The sequence below is a fragment of the Papio anubis genome, chromosome 14 (genome assembly GCF_008728515.1).
Source record: "Papio anubis isolate 15944 chromosome 14, Panubis1.0, whole genome shotgun sequence".
Lineage (NCBI taxonomy): Eukaryota > Metazoa > Chordata > Mammalia > Primates > Cercopithecidae > Papio > Papio anubis.
This window is the reverse complement of record NC_044989.1, coordinates 93,296,935-93,317,677: the sequence shown is the minus strand read 5'-3', so window position 1 is coordinate 93,317,677 and position 20,743 is coordinate 93,296,935. Positions and strand designations below refer to the sequence as shown.

The window sequence follows — 20,743 nt, the reverse complement described above, 5'->3', positions numbered from 1 at the left end:
CACTTTGGGAGGTTGAAGGCAGGTGGATCGAGGTCAAGGAGATCCCGAGACCATGCAGCACTGAAACCAGATCTACTAAAAATATAAAAATTAGCCAGGCGGTGGCAGAGCCTGTAGTTCAACTACTTGAGAACCAGATCGCCATCCGGGAGAACTCGATCCATCAAACAAATCAAAAAGATCAAATCGAAAGCAAAATCAAATCAAAATCAAAAGATCAGCAAAATCAAAAAGATCAAAATCAAAATCAAAATCAAAACGAGGGGAAGGAAAAGAGGTGGAGAAGGGAGGGAGAATTAGGGAAGAGGAGGAAGAGGGGAAGGGTGGAGAAGGGGAGGGGAAGGGTGGGGAAGGGAGGGAAGGGGAGGAACAAGACAGTAGTGGAATCAGCATATGCCAAAGGTACAAATATAATCAGTATGGTTGGAAAAGCACAGTGAGCACATCATTGAAATCCAAAGAGGCTTACATGTAAATGCAAGGACAGCAGAAAAGGTGGGGCTACAGAGGCCAGGGAGTCCGCCCGTGACTTCATGATTCTGAGTCCAAGTGACTCAAACTAAGGTCACTGGAGAGACGTCACTGTGAAGCAGGAAAGAGAATAGGAGAGGAATCAGCACAGGTTTGATGCAATTTTGGAACTACTGAGTTTATGGTTCCTATGAGCACCCTGGATCCCTCAAAGAACTTTTATGTAATCACCCAAATCTTTAGTCAAGCATATAATTAGGGTAAATTTTACATTATCCAAAACAAATATACATGGCCCAGTGGTAATTCTCACTTCTCTTGAAGTTTCCACTGATTCCTTGAGACTGGAATTGTTCTATACTGATAAGAGCACTAAAGATTCAGCTTAATTAATCAAGCCAGTTAGGCTTAGTTTTTAGGCTGAATATAATTATACCATATTACTAGTATCAGGCAGCAGTTTATAAAATATTATCTCATTTTTATAGTCAGAAAAAAAAATCGTCAAAAGGAAGAAAAAAGTTGCATATATTGAAATGGGGGAATTATTACTACAATGGGCAATTACTACTACAAAGATTAGAAGAAATAAAAAAATTGAGAGAAATGGATATGTGACATTAAGCAGTAGAAGAATACAGGTTTGTGCTGTATTAACACCATGGTTAAAAGTAAAAATGATTTCTGCATATGAACAAGTATTATGAAGTCTGAGTCTTGGAGGGGGAATAAATATTTCCCTTTCTTTTTGATATCTATTAATATTATTACTTAGGTGAATTTAACAAAGACTAATACAGAAAAAAGACTACAGATCTTCCTCAAATATCTAAAAAAATGCATTTGATCAGCAGCTATGTATTGAGTGCCTACTATGTTACAGAAACTGTCTTAAGTACTGGGGATGCATAAGTTAAAAAACAGAAAAATCTCTGCTCTTACACGGCTCCTATTCCAGTTAGGAAAAGACAGACAAAAATCTAAGTAAAGCATACACTTTGCTAGAGGATGATAAATGAAAGAAAAATAAGGCAGGGAAAGCAGATAGGAAATGTGGAGGTGGCATGAGCAAGGGATGGGCACCTCTACCCTGTGTGTTTACCCGCTTAGGGGGGCACAAGGACAAGGGCAGAAAACTGAAAAGGTGGGGACTGAAAGGATAATCTATGCAGATGCTGAAATCATCCAGAATTCTGACAGGTCTAATGTTAGAGAATTATAGGCAGTCAGTAGCTAAACCATCAGGCACCAGGAGAGGTGGTGTTTCAGATATGAGTGCAACAAAGGCATGTGGTTAGCAGACAGTATGACAGCTGAGTGAGGTCAGAACTGTTAGCCGGGAGAAGGAGGATCTGGAAATTGACGTGAGGAATGTGGCAATCAACTATTCCATCTACAGATTCTAGGGTACAAGGTAAATCCATAAATGACAGAAAGTTCCCAGACATTCCCTCTGGGAAAAAGTTCAGTCAACATAAAATTAGTCAAATATTTCTGTATTCTGACTAAAATCACGAATACATAAAGGAAGGCATGGCCCACCTTAACCAAGAATAGCAGTGGGCAAACCTTCCTAGGAAGCTGTGGAACAAGACACAGGTCATAACGAATTGAAAACTGTCACTGATTATCCCTCTTTCAGCTATGCTGACAAACACATGATTCCTGTTCCTGCTCAGAGGCAATCCTTTTGAACCCAGTCATAGCCTCTGGTTACTCCGGCTGCACCCAGGCCCTGCGGGATCTGGCCCCACCTAGTTTCCAGCTTCATCTTGCTCCTGATGTCCTCCTCTGGCATGTTTCAGACACACCAAAGCTCCACTCACCACCAGCCCTTTGCAATGCCATTCCCTCTACCTGGATGCCCTTCCCATCCTTTGTCCCACACAAAGGTTCTTCCCCTCAAGGGGCTTATATTATAGTGAGGAGACAGAGTTAAACAAGAAAACAAACCGTGTAAGTGCTGTGGAAGAAAGAAGTAATGTGGTAAGAGTGTAACTGAGGTGGTAGTAGGGAGGAGATTTTCACAAAGGCCCAAATGCAACTCAATGGAGAAAGTAGAGTTTAAAAAAAAAAACAAAACCAAAAACAACAACAACAAAAAAAACAGTGCTGGAACAATTGGACGCCCATATGCTAAAATGAGCAAAAAGAACCTCGATTCATATCTGGTACCACATATAAAAATTTATGCAAAATGGAGCTGACCTAAAAACTTCTAGAAGAAAAGGTATAAAATCTTTGTGACTTTGGGTTAAGCAAATACTTTTTAGCTACAACACAAGAAGCACAATCTATAAAAGAAAAAATGATGAACTGGACTTAAATAAAAAAATTCTGCTCTTCAAAAGATGTAGTTAAAGAGACTGAGCTGGGCACGGTGGCTCACAACTGTCATCCCAGCACTTTGGGAGGCCCAAACAGGTAGATGGCTTGAGTTCAGGAGTTCAAGACCAGCTGGGCAACATGGTGAAACCCCGTCTCTACAAAAAATTTAAAAAATTACCTAGGTGTGGTGACGCATACCTATAGTCCCAGCTATTCAAAAGACTGAGGCAAGGGGATCAGCCAAGCTGAGACAGTCGAGGCTACAGTGAGCCATGATCATGCCCCCCTGCCCTCACTTCAGCCTGGGAGATAGAGGGAGACCCTGTCTCAAAAGAAAAAAGGGACTGAAAAAACAAGAAAGACAAGATACAGACTGAGATAAAACAGCTGTAACTCATCTGTCTCATAAAGGACTTATACAAGAAATATATATATGTGTATATATATTTTTAAACTTGTACAACTCAATATTTAGACACTAACCCAATTGAAAAGTGGGAAAAGACGGAACACTTGACCAAGGATGTACAGATGGCCAATAAGCACATGACAGTCATTAGGGAAATGCAAACTAAAACCACAGTGAGATATCACTACATACCTATCAGAATGACTAACAAACAAAAAAACCCAAAATGGCAAGGATGCAGAGCAACACACTCTCATTCATCACTAGTAGGAATACAAAATGGTACAACCAACTTGTAAACAGTATGACAGTTTCTTATTAAGTTAAACTCATACTTACTATACCACTCAGCAATCCTACTCCTAGACACTGACCAAAGTGAAATGAAAATTTACATTCAGCTGGGTGTGGTGGCTCATGCCCATAATCCCAGCACTTTGGGAGGCCAAGGCAGGTGCATCAACTGGAGGTCAGGAGTTCGAGACCAGCCTGGCCAACATGGTGAAACCCTGTCTCTACTAAAAACACATAAATCAGCCGGGCATGGTGGCCCACACCTCTAATCCCAGCTACTCGGGAGGCTGAGGCAGGAGAATCACTTGAACCCAGGAGGCGGAAGTTGCAGTGAGCTGAAATCATGCCACTGCACTCCAGCCTGGGCGACAGAGTGAGACTCCATCTCAAAAAAACAAAAAACACATTCACACAAAAACCTGTAAGTAAAGGTATACAGTATCCTCATTCATAATTGCCAAAAACTGGAAACAGCCCATATGCTCTTTAAATGGAGAAAGGATGAATAGACTAAATTGCGGCACATCAATATAATGGAATATGACTCAGTGATAAACATGGATGAATCTCAAAGGCATGGCATTGAGTGAAAGAAGCCAGTGCAAAGGCTATGAAAATTCCATACAACTGACACTGCGGAAGGCAAAACAATAGAGGCAGAAAACTGGTCAGTGGTTGTCAGAGGAGGGTGGGATAAGAGGTTGACTACCAACAGCACAAGGACATTTTCGGGGGTTATAGAACTAGCTTAAATAGCTGGTGGTTACACAACTGTATGCCTTCACCAAAACTCATTGAACCTTATACTAAAAAGGGTAAATTTATTGTACATAAATTGTACTTGAGGCCGGGCGCAGTGGCTCATGCCTATAATCCCAGCACTTTGGGAGGCCAAGATGGGTGGATCACCTGAGGTCAGGAGTTTGAGACCAGCCTGCCCAACATGGCAAAACTCTGTCTCTACTAAAAATACAAAAATTAGCTGGGCATGGTGGTGGGTGCCTGTAATCCCAGCTACTCAGGAGGCTGAGGCAGGAGAATTGCTTGAACCTGGGAAACGGAGGTTGAAGTGAGCCGAGATCGCACCACGGCACTCTAGTCTGAGCCACAAGAGTGAAACTCCATCTCAAAAAATAATAAATAAATAAATAAATTAATTAATTAATTGTACTTGAATAACAAAGTTAATTCATAAAAGTATAACAATTTTCTGACTAAAAGGTAGGTAAATGGCAAAGTGTAGCTAAAATAATCAGAATATCTGAGGATAAACTAAATAATATCTGTATAATTTTGTAATCAACAAAAAAGAAAATACATAGCAAAATACGCAAATACAAAGCAAAATTAAAATATTTTCTCCAACTGTTCAAATTATAATGCTGGCTTAGGTTCTTTGGTCCTCAGAGTTACATAGAAACTGTAAATTATAATTCTTTTCTATACAACAGAATTTCTGTTACTATATGACAAGCAGCCTATCTTCTACCAAAACAGAGAGCCCCTAGAAATTCTCTCAATGACCCATGTCACAAAGGAGAAGAGTTAACATGACATCAGTATAAATGTATGTTAAGAAGGCTGTTAGAATTAACTGTTTATAGTAGCAACAGATGCAAAATGCTGCATCATTAAGAACTGCCAAAGCCTGCAATGAGGTCTGGGGCAAGGAGGTACAAAGACAACATGGAGCAAACAAGAGACATTTTGTGCAAGGATGTGTGAAAGTTGCATCTCATCCAAAAAACTGGAGATAACAGTACTCAGCTCATGGGCTGGGAGAATAAAATGTGATAACACAGGATGGGCGCGCTGTCTCACGCCTGCAATCCAGCACTTTAGGAGACCAAACAGGGTGGATTACAAAGTCAAGAGATTGAGACTATCCTGGCCAACATGGTGAAACCCCGTCTCTGGGTGTGGTGGCACATGCCTGTAATCCCAGCTACTCAGGAGGCTGAGGCAGGAGAATCGTTTGAACCCAGGAGGCAGAGGTTGCAGTAAGCCGACGTTGCACCACCGCACTCCAGTCTGGCGACAAAGTGAGACTCTGTCTCAAAAAACAAAAAATAAGAAACAAAATGTGGTAACACAAGGGAAGTACTTGCCATGGTAAATGCACTTCAGCATCTGGTAGCATTCAATTACCATAGTGGACATAGTTATAGCCACAAAGAACAAGTCCACAGAAAAATATATCTTAACTACTTTATTACCTGCAAAGATCTTCAGAGATTACTGGGCCACTAAAAGTTGAAAATAGCTAAAAAGTTCCCTTTTATTAAAAAAAAAAAAATCGCACTAAAAATTTTAAAGCTATTTCTTTTTTTTTTTTTTTTTGAGATGGAGTCTCACTCTGTCACCCAAGCTGGAGTGCAGTGGCACGATGTCAGCTCACTGCAACCTCTGTCTCACAGGTTCAAGCGATTCTCCTGCCTCAGCCTCCCGAGTAGCTGGGACAACAGGCACGCACCACCACGACAGGCTAATTTTTGCATTTTTAGTAGAGACAGGGTTTCACCATGTTGGCCAGGCTGGTCTCGAACTCCTGACCTCAGGTGATCCACCCACCTCAGCCTCCCAAAGTGCTGGGATTACAGGCATGAGCCACTGCGCCCAGCAAAGCTGTTTCTTTCAGGAATAGTGAAGAATTGAAAGGCTTCTCATGTTATTTTAAGGCTGAGCATATAAACAGTGTCAGACAGTGAATATTCTTCCTGTCTAAAATGTCTAGCCTGATTTTCTCCACTAATCCGTGCCCATCTCTTCCTTTACTATTTAGCTCAATATTGAGCTTTTGTAAAAAGCTTTAAAGGTAGTATAAATCATAATCACACAAATAATTTGTATTTTCCAAAAATTCATATTAGTAAGCTGCTTGGAGTAAGAATACATCTCCATAGAACAATATTACAAACAGCTAAGGTCCTGAGTAGGTTCTCGAATGCCTCATTTAACTTATAATGTACAGAGTATTTAGTCTTAGACTGTTTTCAAATCTAGTAGCAGACTAAGAAGAAAAAACATATGTTGCCCTATTGCTAGGATGGCTAACTATAGATCATGCATTCTCAATGCGGGCAGTACCTGTATTATCTCTCCCCCTAAAGAGAGGAGAAATTGGTTCTTGGGAGGACAAAAATAAATAAATAAATAAATGGTCTGTGGCCTTCAGCAAAGCTCAACCTTATCTGAAAAATGTATATTCTTTAGTACTGGATTCCTCCCATTAGGGAGAACTTAATTACTTGAATTAATTTAATAAAAATCAAATGTTATTAATTACATTTTATTTAAATTTAATTTTTCTCCTGAGGTGACAATAATGAAAAAAATGTTGAGAAACACTGTTCTAGACAAACCTTGAAAAAGGCAAAGTTTAGATTTAGTCTTTTCCCACCTTCCTTTTCGCAGCCCTCCCCTCCCCTAACTCCTCACCCAACTTGCCCTAAATCAAAACTACCTACCTGTGTTCACCCCTAGGGAAACTCTCACTTCCTTGATTCCCAGGATCTCCCTAGGCATTAGGAAAGTCACCCACTGACTAACCTGCCTGGAGGTATCTATACTTTTATAAGACGACAAAAGGACTTTCTATAAAGTAGATTTCATGCAGTGCAAATGGGAAAAAAAACTGAAGATTATGCTGGAGATGGGGAAAAGTTCAATGTCTGTTTCTGAAGCCGTGACTCATTCAGAGTGAGCAGAACTAGCTACTAATTTGTCAACGAGAACATTTCTCATCTATTCACATAGAATTACCTTAGTCAACTATTCCTCTTAAAGGTCCTTTATAACAAAAGCAGTTTTTCATTTTAATTTTCAAAAATCATTTGAGTTAGTTCTGGCCTAACTTAGAGCTCAAGGTAATGTTCCTGCCAAATAGTATATATGCAGCTAAGGGAAAATGTCACCATTCACAGCTTCTATTTGTCTATGAGAAAACTGGGATAGTTTTCTCATGGACACTCACTAAACATTCAAGGTATCCATCAATATACTCCCTACCTAATATTTCACAATTTGTGAACTCTTTCTATGCAACAGACACTCTAAGACAATAGGACTTTCTTGCTATCCCCATAAATACAGACCACACAGAGGGCAGGATAAACTTGACCTGATTCTTAAGGGAGGAAGGTAAAGGAAATCAGAGAATAGCCACATTTCCACCTTATCTTTGATAAGCTCCTTGGTTATGTGAAGTTAGGCTGAAACTAGTGTGAAGGGGCTGGGAACCCCATCCTACCTGGCACAGACCAGGCAGCCTATTTACTAAAAATAATACCAACAAAGTATAAGTGCTATATCCCAAGCTATTAAATCTTATTTGTTTTACGGTGTTTAACATTAGAATTTAACAGTTTACTTTTGTCATTATGACTATGAGATATGTGATTCCTCCTCCATAATCCTTAAATCAGTAGTAGATACAAATCCTGAAAAATATTAAATTTTCTAAATAAAGCATTATCTAAATCAACCTTCCAGATGTAATCAGAAGAAAGTGTAAGAATTAAAGTTCTCATTACAAAAGCTTTGCGCATCAGGCATTTTATACTAGGAATGCCCAAAATCTAAAGCAGAGACAAATTACATTAATATGGTTGAAAACAAGGGTCCTGTACATATTCTTGAAGAGAGGGAATCTATCCTGCAGTAGATTATAAAAATTTAAGAGTATCCTTCTCCTTCTTTCCCACACACCAAAATATAATCAATCAATCAATCAATTAATCCAAACAGAGTCTGGGACTACGTTATAATGAAAATCAGTCTGGGAATATCTGAAAAGTATGAGACTATCAGTGTTACAGCCTAGGGAAGGTGGGGCTTCATTAGACCATACATGTAGATGAACAAACAGCTCCTAGCTGCCTGCAAGCATCTATAATTTATTCATTTAACATTCAGCAAGAGTAAAATTGTCCAAGATAACATACTTTCCATATAAAAAAAATCAACACCTGTCCTCAACGATATATGAGTATGGCTATGGAGGATACAAAGAATAACACAGGTTGCTCTTCCTGAAGGCAGATCATTTAATTAAGGACGAAAAAATGCAGAGCTTACTTGATGCAAAAGGTTAACAACACAAAAACATAAATTAGGAGGTACTGCAAGGTAGCATATGACCAAATGCCAAATGAGAAGTAGTCTGGCTGCCAGGGGCTGGGGTTCTCTGGGAAAGCTTCAGAGGAAGTAGCATGGGAACTGAGTCTTTCATTATACTACAATGATTATAGGATCTCCAGATGAAGAGATGGGAATATCCGAAGGCGCGGAGATGGTAATTAACAGGACATGAAAGGAAAGAATTAAGAATCACAACTTCAAGACAGAAAGTAAAACAAATGAGAGAAGCCTCTTAGATACAAAAATTATCCTCACTGAAGAATAACTGAGAAGGAATGAGAAAAAAAGTTCAGAAGCATTGTAGCTAAGACAGAAAATGACAAATGTGGACAGGAATTGCAAAGATTTAGACACCACTTAAAAGGTAAGGATAACTGAAGAAGTGGAAAATTACGGCTGTTTCTCAAGAGAGGAAAAGGCAGCCAGTGGACTGTACTCAACACTGTTTCAAGATCCACTATCTCAGTCAGCAATAACTAATTATACAGTCAGGATCTCCTGAATCATAAAATGATGCAATTCCCTAATAAGGGGCATGGTGGAGATAATGGCAGGGACAATATGACACAGAGCAATCTCACGATCACTAGCTCTGATTCCTTGAGCGAGACACTAAACTTACCTGAAGTGTTTTTTTTTTGTTTTTTGTTTTTTTTTAAGAAAGAGTCTCGCTCTGTTGCCAGACTGCAGTGCAGTAGTACGATCTCGGCTTACCGCAACCTCCACCTCCCAGGGTCAAGCGATCCTCCTGCCTCAGCCTCCCGAGTAGCTGGGACTACAGGTGCACGCAACCATGCCCAGCTAATTGCTGTATTTTTAGTAGAGACGGGGTTTCACCATGAGGTCATGAGGTCTTGATCTCTTGACCTCATGATCCGTCTGTCTGGGTCTCCCAAAGTGCTGGGATTACAGGTGTGGGCGACTGTGCCCAGCTACTTCCCTGAGTTGTAATATCCTCTTCTATTAATAAAAGGTCTGGGCTGGGCACGGTGGCTCATGCCTGTAACCTGAACACTTTGGGAGATTGAGACAGGTGGATCACCTGAGGTTGGGAGTTCAAGACCAGCTTGATCAACATGGAGAAACCCCGTGTCTACTAAAATTACAAAAAATTAGCCAGGTGTGGTGGCGCATGCCTGTAATCCCAGCTACTCGGGAGGCTGGGGTATGAGAATCGTCTGAACCAGGAGGTGGAGGTTGCAGTAAGCTGAGATCACGCTATTGAACTCCAGCCTGGGTGACAGAGCAACACTCCGTCTCCAAAAAAACGAGAGCGAGAAATGAAGAGAAATACTATGTACATGATTTAGAAAATTCAACATAGTAAAGCTATCAATTCTCCCTAAATTGATATAAACATTTAATGTAATTCCTCTCAAAATCCCAGCAAAATTATTTGTAAATATAGATAAGATGATTCTAAAACTTACACAAAAAGGCACAGAACTAGAGTACCTAAAAATCTGGGGGAGAGGGGAATCAAGTGGGAGAAATCAGTCTACCTTATTTCAGATGTACACAGCTACAGGAATCAAGACTGTGTGCTAATGGAGAACCCAGAAACAGACTGAAATAGACCCACACAAATATGCTCAACTGACTTTTGACAAAAGTGCATCAACAATTCAGTAATTGAAAGTGAGTCTATTCAACAAACGGTGCTGGAGCAACTGGACATCCATAGGCCAAAAAATGGCCCTCAACTTAAGTCTGACACCTAACAGAAAAATTAACTCAAAATGGGTCATAACATAAATATGAAATATAAACTATAAAACTTTTAGGAAAAAAATACGAGAAAATCTTTGGGATCTAAGGTTAGGCAAAGAGTTCTTAAACTTGACACCAAAAGCACAGTCCATAAAAGGAAAAAATGACAAATTTCAACAACATTTAAAAATTTTGCTTTGCAAAATACCCTATTAGAAGATGAAAAGATAAACTACAGACTGAGAGAAAACATTTGCAGATGACATATCTGAGAAAGGACTGGAATTTAGTATGCCTGAAAAACTTTAAACCCAACAGAAAAAAAAAAAAATCTAACTAGAAAATAGGCAACATGTTGGGAGGCTGAGATGGGACGATCACTTGAGCCCAGGAGTTTGAGACCAGCCAGGGCAACATGGTCACACCCCTGCCTCTACAAAAAATACAAAAATTAGCCGGGTGTGGTGGTGCACACCTATAGTCCTAGCTACTTGGGGTGGCTGAGGCAGGAGGATCGCTTGAGCCCAGGAGGTCGAGGCTGAGGTTGAAGTGAGCCATGTTGGCACCACAGCACTCTAGCCTGGGTGACAATGTGAGAAATGCAAGTTAGGTGTCACCATACACCTATAAGAATGGCTAAATTAAAAATAGGGACAACACCAAACGCTGGTGAGGATGTGCAGAAAACTGGACCTCTCCTACTCTTCTGGTGGGGATGGAAAATAACACAGCCATTCTGAGAAAGTTTGGCAGTTTCTTATAAAACTAAGCATGCAATTACCATATGACCCAACAATTGTATTCCTGGGCATCTATCCCAGAGAACTGAAGACTTATGCTTACATTATGAGTTACTGTACATGAATGTTTATAGCAGCTTTATTCCCAAGAGCCAAAAACTGAAAACCACCTAGATGTCCTTCAAACTGTGGCACAATCATACCATGGAATACGACGGCAGCAAACTACAGATAATGCAACAACCTGGATGAATCTCCAGAACTTTGCTGAGTAAAAAAAAATCCAACCTCAAAAGGTTACTAACTGGGTGATTCCATTATATAAGTCTTGGAATGACAAAACTATAGGAATAAAAACGAATCACTGATTGTCTGGGGTTAAGGAGGAGGCAGGGCAGGAAAGAAGTGAGTGTGGTTATAAAAAGGCACTATGGGATCCTCTTGGTCCTGGGAACATCCTTTATCTTCACCGTAGCAATCAATGACAATATCTTGGTTGTGATATCATACTATGGGTTTGCCACATATTACTGTGGAAAGCTGGGTAAAGGGTTCTCTCTATACTGCATTATTTCTTACAACTGCATACGAATCTACAATTAATGCAAAATAAAGTTTAATTCGAAAATAAGTTAGTCTCAAAGCAAATTAAGTACAATTAAAAAGAAATCTAACATCAGCTAAATGAAGTGCTCTCTTCTGCTCAAGCGTGTCTGGATACGTACTCTACGAATCAAAGAGTTTATAAAACACATTTTCCTCACCAGGACCCCTCAATTCTCCCTCACTCACACATGCACACAAACACAGCAACTGAGACAAGGGGGTCCAAACAGAAAATTTGAGATTTTTTAAAATACGCGATAGAATGAAAAGAGACCTGGGCTGAATCGGGGAGAAAAATCTTTGTCCAGGTTCTATAAAACAAACCAACGGTGTCACTTTGGACGGATCCTCTAATCTCTCAGCCTACAATCTGAACTCTTTCTACAATTTAAACTTCTCATGTAGGAGGCTGCTTAGGAGAGTAGTTCTCAAACTTTTTGGTCTCCAGCCTCCAAAGGGCTTTTGTTTACATAGATTAAAGCCACTAATGTTTACTATCAGAAATTAAAAGGGAGAATTTGTTTTTAAGAATACACAGACCGGAGCTTGCAGTGAGCTGAGATCCAGCCACTGCACTCCAGCCTGGGCGACAGAGCGAGACTCCGTCTCAAAAAAAAAAAAAAAAAAGAATACACAGACATCGGCCCTCCAAACGGTGGTATCATTCCATATCATGTAGCCTTTGGAAAACTCGATGTACAGGTCCTTGGTACTATTACGAAAATAGTTGTAACGACACTTTGAAAACCGCTGGCTTACTAGCAAGCGAAATAAATATACAAAAGTAACTGGAAAGGTTCAAAACAATGAACAAACGCGTTCTTTTAGAGTACAAAAGAGTCAAGGCGGGAAAAAAAACGGTTCGGAGGAAAACTTGGACGACCACACCATTGGGTAAAACGCGAAAGCTTTTGAAAAGCCAGGGAAGCCGGGCTTTCTCCCGGGGGCAGGGAGGCTGGGAAGTGCTCACGGCTGTAAAAGATGACCGCTATTCAACCAGTCCGCACAGCGCCCTCAACACCGTTACAGCCATGAGAGACCCACAATCACCGCTGTGGGTTTAACTTTTGGCAAAGACCGGGAAGTCGTTCAAGAAGAACTCCCCCACCGTCCCGACGCTGGCACCGCGCCCCGTGCCTCGCGAGCCGGGGTCCGGCCGCGCCCAGGCTCCGCAGAGGCTCCTGTCCCGCCCCAGGCGCCCGGCCGCCGCGGAAGCCGCGAAGGACTGGGCGGGCGGGGCCCGAGGAGGCGCGGGTCACAATCCCGGGCCGGACCAGGGGGCCGGCGGGCCGGGGTCGGGGTCCGGGAAGTCCCGCGGGGGCCGAGGAGCTCGGGGCTGGGGCCCCGGCGTCGGCGGCACTCACCAGGTGCCGCGCCACCTCCGAGGAGGCCATGGTCGCGGGGAGGGGCGCGATGAAGCGGCTGTATCAGCCCGGCCCCGAGCGGCTGGTCCCGACAACGGCGGCGGGAAGGCGGGAGCGCTGCAGTAACGGGCGGGGCGCGAGGCGAAGCGGCTCCGCCACGGGGAAGGGACAGGGGCGGGGCCGAGCTGGAGGCCTCCGGGGACGGTGGACGGGGGGCGGGGTCGGGGCGGACGCCCGGTGGTGCGCGCTGAGCGTTTTGAGTTCGCCAAACGAGCCCCTCGCGGGAGCTGCCCTCGACGACTGAGGACTGAGTGTCAGTGTTGGGGCGGGCTGAAGGAGAGCCGGGACTCCAGGAAGAGGGCGCGAAGAATGCAGGCGGGAACTGCGGAACAGTGATTGCGGCCCACGCGAGGCCGGAAGTGGGCGGGCCCTGAGGCAAGGCCGCCCTAGGTGGGTGTGGCTGATATAGCGGGGAGCGGAAGTGGGCGTGGCCTGTTGTCGTGGGCGCGGGGCGGGGATGCGGGGGGCGTGTCCCTCCGGGCGCGGCCCAGTGAGGCGGTGGCCGAGTTCTCCGGCCTGTGACGCCTAGGCTGGCAGCCCGCTGAGCCCGCCAGACTCCGCCGTCGTCGGGAGACGGCCGCTGGGAGCCCGCCGCGATGGGACCGCGCTGAGCCGCCCGCTGGCGGGGGAGCAGCGCGGTCTAGGATGGAGGGGTCGGCAGAGTGGGGCCCCGAGGCAGTGCTGGGCCCCGAGGCGGTGCTGCGCTTCCTGGCGGAGCGCGGGGGCCGGGCCCTCCATGCCGAGCTGGTGCAGCACTTCAGGGGCGCACTGGGCGGCGAACCCGAGCAGCGCGCCCGCGCCCGCGCGCACTTCAAGGAGCTGGTGAACGCCGTGGCCACGGTGCGCGTCGATCCCGCCGACGGCGCCAAGTACGTGCACCTCAAGAAGAGGTTCTGTGAGGGGCCGTCCGAGCCCTCCGGGGACCCGCCGCGAATCCAGGTGACCGCCGAGCCCGAGGCCCCCGACTGCCCGGCCGGGCCCGAGGTGCGCGATCGGCTCCCCGACGCAGCGGCCCCGGAGGCGCTCCCTGGACAGGGCCGCGAGCTGGGCGAGGGAGAGCCCCACGCCGCCGCTCACGGGCCGCCCCTGAGCGCCGGGGCTCGCAGGAAGAACTCGCGGCGCGAAGTGCAGCCCCTGCCCCGGACTCCGGCCCCGGGACCCAGTGAGGACCTGGAACCCCCGCCCCATGGCTGCGAGGAGGCGGACAGGAGCAGCTCCCTTGGGGGGGGCCACCGCACAGAGGCCGGCCCGCCAGAACTTCCGCGACCTGGTGATGGGCAGTTCCCCGCAGCTGAAGAGGAGCGTGTGTCCCGGGGGCAGCAGCCCGGGCAGCTCCTCCGGGGGAGGACGCGGCAGAGGCGGTGGCGACTCAGACAGCGCATCGGTGGCCTCGTCGTCCGCGGAGGAGGAGAGCAGCGGCGGAGGCTCCGTGACGCTAGACCCCCTGGAGCACGCCTGGATGCTCTCTGCCTCCGATGGCAAGTGGGACAGCCTGGAGGGCTTGCTCACCTGCGAGCCCGGCCTGCTGGTCAAGCGGGACTTCATTACCGGCTTCACTTGCCTGCATTGGGCCGCCAAGCACGGAAGGCAGGAGCTTCTGGCCATGCTAGTCAACTTCGCCAACAAACACCAGCTGCCGGTGAACATCAACGCCAGGACGAGCGGGGGTTACACCGCCCTGCACTTGGCAGCCATGCACGGGCACGTGGAGGTCGTGAAGCTGCTGGTGGGGGCCTACGACGCCGATGTGGACATCAGGGACTACAGTGGGAAAAAGGCCTCCCAGTACCTGAGTCAGAGCATCGCTGAGGAGATCAAGAACCTGGTGGGAGCCCTGGACGAGGGTGACGGGGAAAGCGCCGCGGGTAGCAGCGGTGGGCGCTGGAGGCTTTCAAAGGTGCTTCCCTCGCATCTCATCACCTACAAACTCTCGCACGTCCTAGATGATGGAGGAGACCATCACTACCATCACCATCACCAACATCACCACTTGGCTGAGGGGTGGGTCGGAGGCAAAGCCAAGGATCCAGGGCGCAAAGCTTCAGGCAGCTCTAGTGGACGTATAAAACCCAGACTCAACAAAATCCGCTTCAGAACCCAGATTGTCCACACCACACCCTCTTTCAGGGATCCAGAACAGCCACTGGAGGGTGGCGGGGAGGAGGAAGTGGAGGAGGAACGGTCTGTTAAAGGCCACTCGTCCTCCTTCAAACTGAGACCAAAGTCCAATGTATTTGGGTAAAAATTGTTTCTTTTAGAAAATGCTAAGGGTTATTTGTCTTAGGAAATTGAATACTAGGTGTTATAAGGAAATGAGACCAGAAGAACAAGCTAAATTATGCATTCTTACTTGAGGGACTGGAATGGATGGGGCGGAGTTCCCTTCAGGTTAGCAGCCTGGGGAAAGTGGATTTCTTTTTAAGAGATTCATCATACCTTGACCTGTGCCTCTTTTCTGCCCTCCACTTCCCTGCCCTGGAGCCCGTTTCTGGAGACTAGAAATGTATCTAAATTGGGGGAACAGAATGAATGAATGAGAGTTCCTTTGCTTTAACCATTCCTGGATGTCTGCAAAGTAAGGAATAGTGCACTTTTTATGTATCTGATTTTATAAGGGGTTACTCTTTCAAGAGCAACAAAAAAATGCAAATTGTAATGAAACTGGTAGTATTTCTGAGTGTGAAAACGACAGGCTGCCCCATTTTTTACCAATTGCATTTGTATTTTAAGGTACTACTGAAGGTCAGATCAAAGTGGAAATGCAAAAATACTAATTAGGTAATAATGTGAATAAATGGGAATCCTCTTGGTATTTTATGTGTATTGTAAGTAGCAGTTAAATTATTTTTGTAAAAGCAATTTCAGTTTTAATCACTGAACAAAAGAAACAGGCAACATTCACTTCTGTAGTATGGTTTCCAGCCATCTCTAATATCACTATTAAGGTACACCAGTGTTAAGGTACATTAATAACTACACAAAATTTTATTTAAAGAGGGCACTTAGCAGCCTATGATAGTTTTAAATAAAATGTTGCCTCTCCTTCGGATTCTCACTAACTTGTGTTACTATTCTAAAAGTTTGCATTTGCTGGGGTGTTTATTCTGAGGATCATATAACCATTGTTCTACTTGGCATAACCCTGTTTAATGGTGCTTAGAGCTGAATTACCTACAGAAACTGTTTCTGGTTTAAATAATTAGCACAAATTGGCTCATGAGCCCATGTTCCTGTGGAGTAATTATTAAACCAACGTAATGATCCTCACGTAAGGTACACTTTTTATTTTACTACATTGGTAGTCTCTATGACTTGTAGCAATGTTTTATAAATGTTTAAAATGCTAAACTTAATTTTCCAACCTTTTCTTGACAATTAGATACCTATCCTGTAGTTACTGAAAATCTGGGTAGTAAATCTACCCAGTTAAAATGGCACTTTATAAAAGGGAATAGAGAAGAGATGGGACTATTTCTATATTTAAATGCTGCTGGCTATTAAATTCCTTTGTATATAAATGAAAAATACCATTCATTAAAATTAAGGACTTAAGTGTGGTTCTTAATTACATTTCATTCATTTATATTAGAGTAAATGGCTTCATAATTACTTTAAAATTTAACCCACAAGCATATGAAATCTGTTTGTCATAAAATTGGAAACAGTTTTTGAGAGGGACTAATTTAAACAAGTCCTTCTTCTTTAGTCTTTTGGGTCATGTAATTGCTGAAACCTAAGTACCTACAGACTACAGGATAAGGAAGTTCACAGCCTGCAGGGTGAATGAACCCATGTGTGAACTGCACAAAGCAATTCATAGAAAATGCACAGAAATTTGTAACACTTTTGTCATGTCTGTCTCTAGATGCTCATTGAATTTGTTTAAAGATGGATGAAAGGCTGGGCATAGTGGCTCACGCCTGTGATCCCAGCATTTTGGAAGGCCGAGGTAGGTGGATCACTTGAGGCCAGGAGTTTGAAACCAGCCTGGCCAACATGGTAAAAACGTGTCTCTTCTAAAAATACAAAAATTAGCTGGGTGTGGTGGTGCGTTCCTATAGTCCTAGCTACTTAGGAGGCTGAGGCATGAGAATCACTTAAACCTGAGAGGCGAAGGTTGCAGTGAGCCAAGATCATGCCACTGCACTCCAGCCTGGGCAGCGGAGACTCTGTCTCAAAAAAAAAAAGAAAAAAGATGAATGAAAATATGAAATATCTAAACTATTATCCATTCGTTTGCCTTTTGTTGTGGGATTTTAGATATGAACTGTGTAAATTTGAGAAGCACTTATGCATACACGTGGGTGAAAAACCAATCTAATTTTGTATAAATAAAAATAGGCTCCTGGAAGGTGAGAAGTAGTCATTTGTGCTAAATCTATACATATTGCCTGTATCTAGTGCGGAATAAACTATGACGTCCCATTGAGGAATCTTAAATTTCATAGACATGTAAAGCTGAAATAACTCTAAAGAGTAGATGTTTCAGAACCATCAGAAGGTTCTGGTGAACAGTCAGTATTATCTCTTAAATGTATATGTTGGTCACTAATTGCACAAAATCTATAATTTGCTAGGGCTTTAGAGATTGAGTCAATATGTCATTTACCGTGGTTTTCCCCCAAAGGCTTTAACTTTTCTGATAAAATAATATTTTAAATTTTCAAAAACCCATTCCTGAGGGGAACTACTAGCATTCCTTTTCATGATGTGCTTGTTTGTGCAGTAAGTAGCATTTTTGGCTACTTAACTCTACATTCCTCTTATTTTTCAGTTTCCAGTCAAGATTATAAAAAGCAAGATTATAATTTGATATTCATAGAGTTGCGCCTACCTTTAATGGAAAAATGTATGTCAGATATTTAGATGTTTATTGATATGAGACCATGTGGTTAAAAAACCCAAGTATGTCCATGTGTTTCTTATAAGGTACACTTGAAACTAGTGAGTATTTGTCACATTTCACTTTCATGGTATGTAAAATGCAGTTCGCATATATAACTTGAATATCTGGTACTAGTTTTTTTCATGCCTGAAATCTTGGAGTCTAGGTTGCCTTGTCTCTCCTTTTTTTAAATAAGTGAAATTTGGGAGATTGTAAAATCTGTAAAGTTTGTTTTGTCAAAATAAAATGTTCACAGTAGAATTTTTCTCTGAATTGTTTAAGTTTCTGTCGTCCTTTAGACTTTTTACATATACTGTGTTTTACAGTTCACAAAATGCTTTTTGAAGTTTCAATTTATTTGACCCTTTTCCTATCCCTTAAGATTATGGGCCATATGTTCTTGACTTACAGATAAGAAAATAAAGGTTAATGGTTGTTCAGGGTCACACAGTAAAAAGCTGTTAGTAAGATCTTAAGAGTTAGTGCTTTCCCACAACGTTACCTTTTCTGCACGTTGAATTGCCACATTTTTAGCAAAACAGCTGTAGTTTGGCACCAGTGATGGAGGAATCAACTAGGAGAGAAGGTAATACCTGCACCACTACCTAAAAAAAAGCTGTATAGGTTTTGCACACACCATCCGCCATAAACCCTCCCTACCCAGGGCTGACTTCAAGACAGGTGTAGGAATACTGTTTTTCATTTTTCAACCTCTGTCAAGCATTGAGAGTTAATTTCCTCATCAAGGCTGCCTGTGATCTGTATTTTTAGCAAAATTCAACTCTGTTGAATGGCAAAGGGATGTGGTACTCCTTGGTGTAATCGCCCACTATTGCTGTCTCCAGGAGATCCCACTATTATGGCTGCTGGAGTTTGTTGTTTTATGACAACCCATAAAATATTTTTCAGGATAAGTGAAAGACTAGATAAGTAGTTTCTTTTTCTTGAATAACTTCTTTCCTTAGAAGTACATGTCTTAAAAGGATTTATTAACCAGTTCACTTAAAGATATTTTTGAAATTTTCCTAGTAAAAATTATTTTTATTTTGCTAAGTAAATAGCATTATTTGGAGTTTCTTACATGATTAATTCCAGTAGTAAATACTTGGAATTTGCTGTAAACCAGCATTCCTTCAATGATGACCCAAGTCTTCATAAATCACTGAATATTAGAGGGTTGGAAGATGACTCTACAGGAACTTGTTTCTCAAGATACGGAAGTCATATGGTTCACATAACTACCTGCTTTTTCCCTGAAGAGCACTATACTTTTTTTCTCGATCTCTTTAAATGTCAGTTTCACCTCAGTAAGTAGCTTTCCTATTCTGTTAACTAATAGCCTATTTTTCCACATCGATGCATTGGTAAGGAATGTGTGACAAATGTTCCCACCCTTGCACAGTACCTGGCAAGTTGAAGGTACTCAGTAAGGGTCTTTTAATGGAAAACATTAAATATTTTATAATGTTACATAATATGGATGATTCAATAACATGCGTTCATGCTATGCAAATAAAGTTATTTTTTATGTAACATGGCTCTTAAATGCCAGCCTACCAGTTCATCTGCAGCTCAGCCAAAAGAACAGCAAGTTATTCCAATCCTGAAGATAAAATCAACTTTATTAGAATTGTACTTCATGAGCGACTTAACAGATTTTCAAGAGTAAATTTGCTTGTAAGAAAGTTTTGCTGCCGGGCGCGGTGGCTCAAGCCTGTAATCCCAGCACTTTGGGAGGCCGAGACGGGCAGATCACAAGGTCAGGAGATCGAGACCATCCTGGCTAACCCGGTGAAACCCCGTCTCTACTAAAAAATACAAAAAAAACTAGCCGGGCGAGGTGGCGGGCGCCTGTAGTCCCAGCTACTCTGGAGGCTGAGGCAGGAGAATGGCGTGAACCCGGGAGGCGGAGCTTGCAGTGAGCTGAGATCCGGCCACTGCACTCCAGCCTGGGCGACAGAGCGAGACTCCGTCTCAAAAAAAAAAAAAAAAGAAAAGAAAGTTTTGCTGTATGTGGTGACTCACGCATGCAATCCCAGCACTTTGGGAGGCCGAGGCGGGAGCATTGCCTGAGGTCAGGAGTTCAAGACCAGCCTGGCCAACATGGCAAAACCCCGTCTCTACTAAAAATACAAAAATTAGCTGAGCATGGTGGTATATACCTGTAATCCCAGCTACTCGGGAGGCTGAGACAGGAGAATCACTTGAACCAGGGAGGCGGAGGTTGCAGTGAGCCGAGATTGTGCCACTGCACTCCAGCCTGGGCGTCATAGCGACTCTGTCTCAAAAAAAAAAAAAAAAAAAGTTTCCTTACAAGCTGACTCAGGTCCATGACCTGTAGGAGAATCTATTCTAACTGGCCTTAAATCGTCTGAGTACTGTCAGTTACACAAATGACTACTTATTCTGTAAAATCCCAAAGAGCAAATGAATAGGGAAATGAAGTTTAGTTTAGCATAGAGAACTTTCTAATAATCATTTTAAACATACCATGGACTGCCTTGTGAGATAGAACATTCAGCCTTTGGAGATAATGTGTCAGAGGTTGCATGAGCACCTGAAAATTTAAAATAGATCATTTTAAAGCACACTTGTGACCAGTTCTGTCTCAAGAAACACTGCTCTAAACCATATTCATTCTGACCAAAACTTTGGCCAAAAGCAGCCAGACTTAGGATAAAGTTAACCAGTACTTTGCCAGTGGTGTAAAGTATAATCATGTAAGTTGTTGGTTTGT

The 20,743-nt window shown here is 43.3% G+C and overlaps 2 protein-coding genes across 8 annotated transcripts in view; one reads left to right on the top strand and one right to left on the bottom strand.

Moving 5' to 3' along the window:
* The window catches only part of SEPTIN10 (septin 10), a 70,194-nt gene extending 56,711 nt beyond the window's left edge, over positions 1-13,483 (bottom strand). For 3 of the 7 annotated variants that reach the window (XM_003909109.5, XM_017947842.3, XM_009184927.4), the window contains exon 1: positions 13,062-13,229. In XM_003909109.5, coding sequence (XP_003909158.1) covers positions 13,062-13,091 — 30 coding nt within the window. In that variant the 5' untranslated portion in view covers positions 13,092-13,229. Of the gene's footprint in view, positions 1-469; positions 496-12,667; positions 12,925-13,061 lie in introns of those variants that run through there. The other 4 variants (XM_009184926.4, XM_017947843.3, XM_003909108.5 and 1 more) reach the window with 3 other exon arrangements.
* Positions 13,484-13,593: 110 nt separating this feature from the next.
* On the top strand, positions 13,594-18,267 carry SOWAHC (sosondowah ankyrin repeat domain family member C). The gene is given in 2 exon segments (XM_021925177.2): positions 13,594-14,339; positions 14,341-18,267. Coding segments are annotated over 2 exon segments (1,596 nt in total). The 5' UTR covers positions 13,594-13,766; the 3' UTR covers positions 15,364-18,267.
* The last annotated feature ends 2,476 nt before the right edge of the window (positions 18,268-20,743 follow it).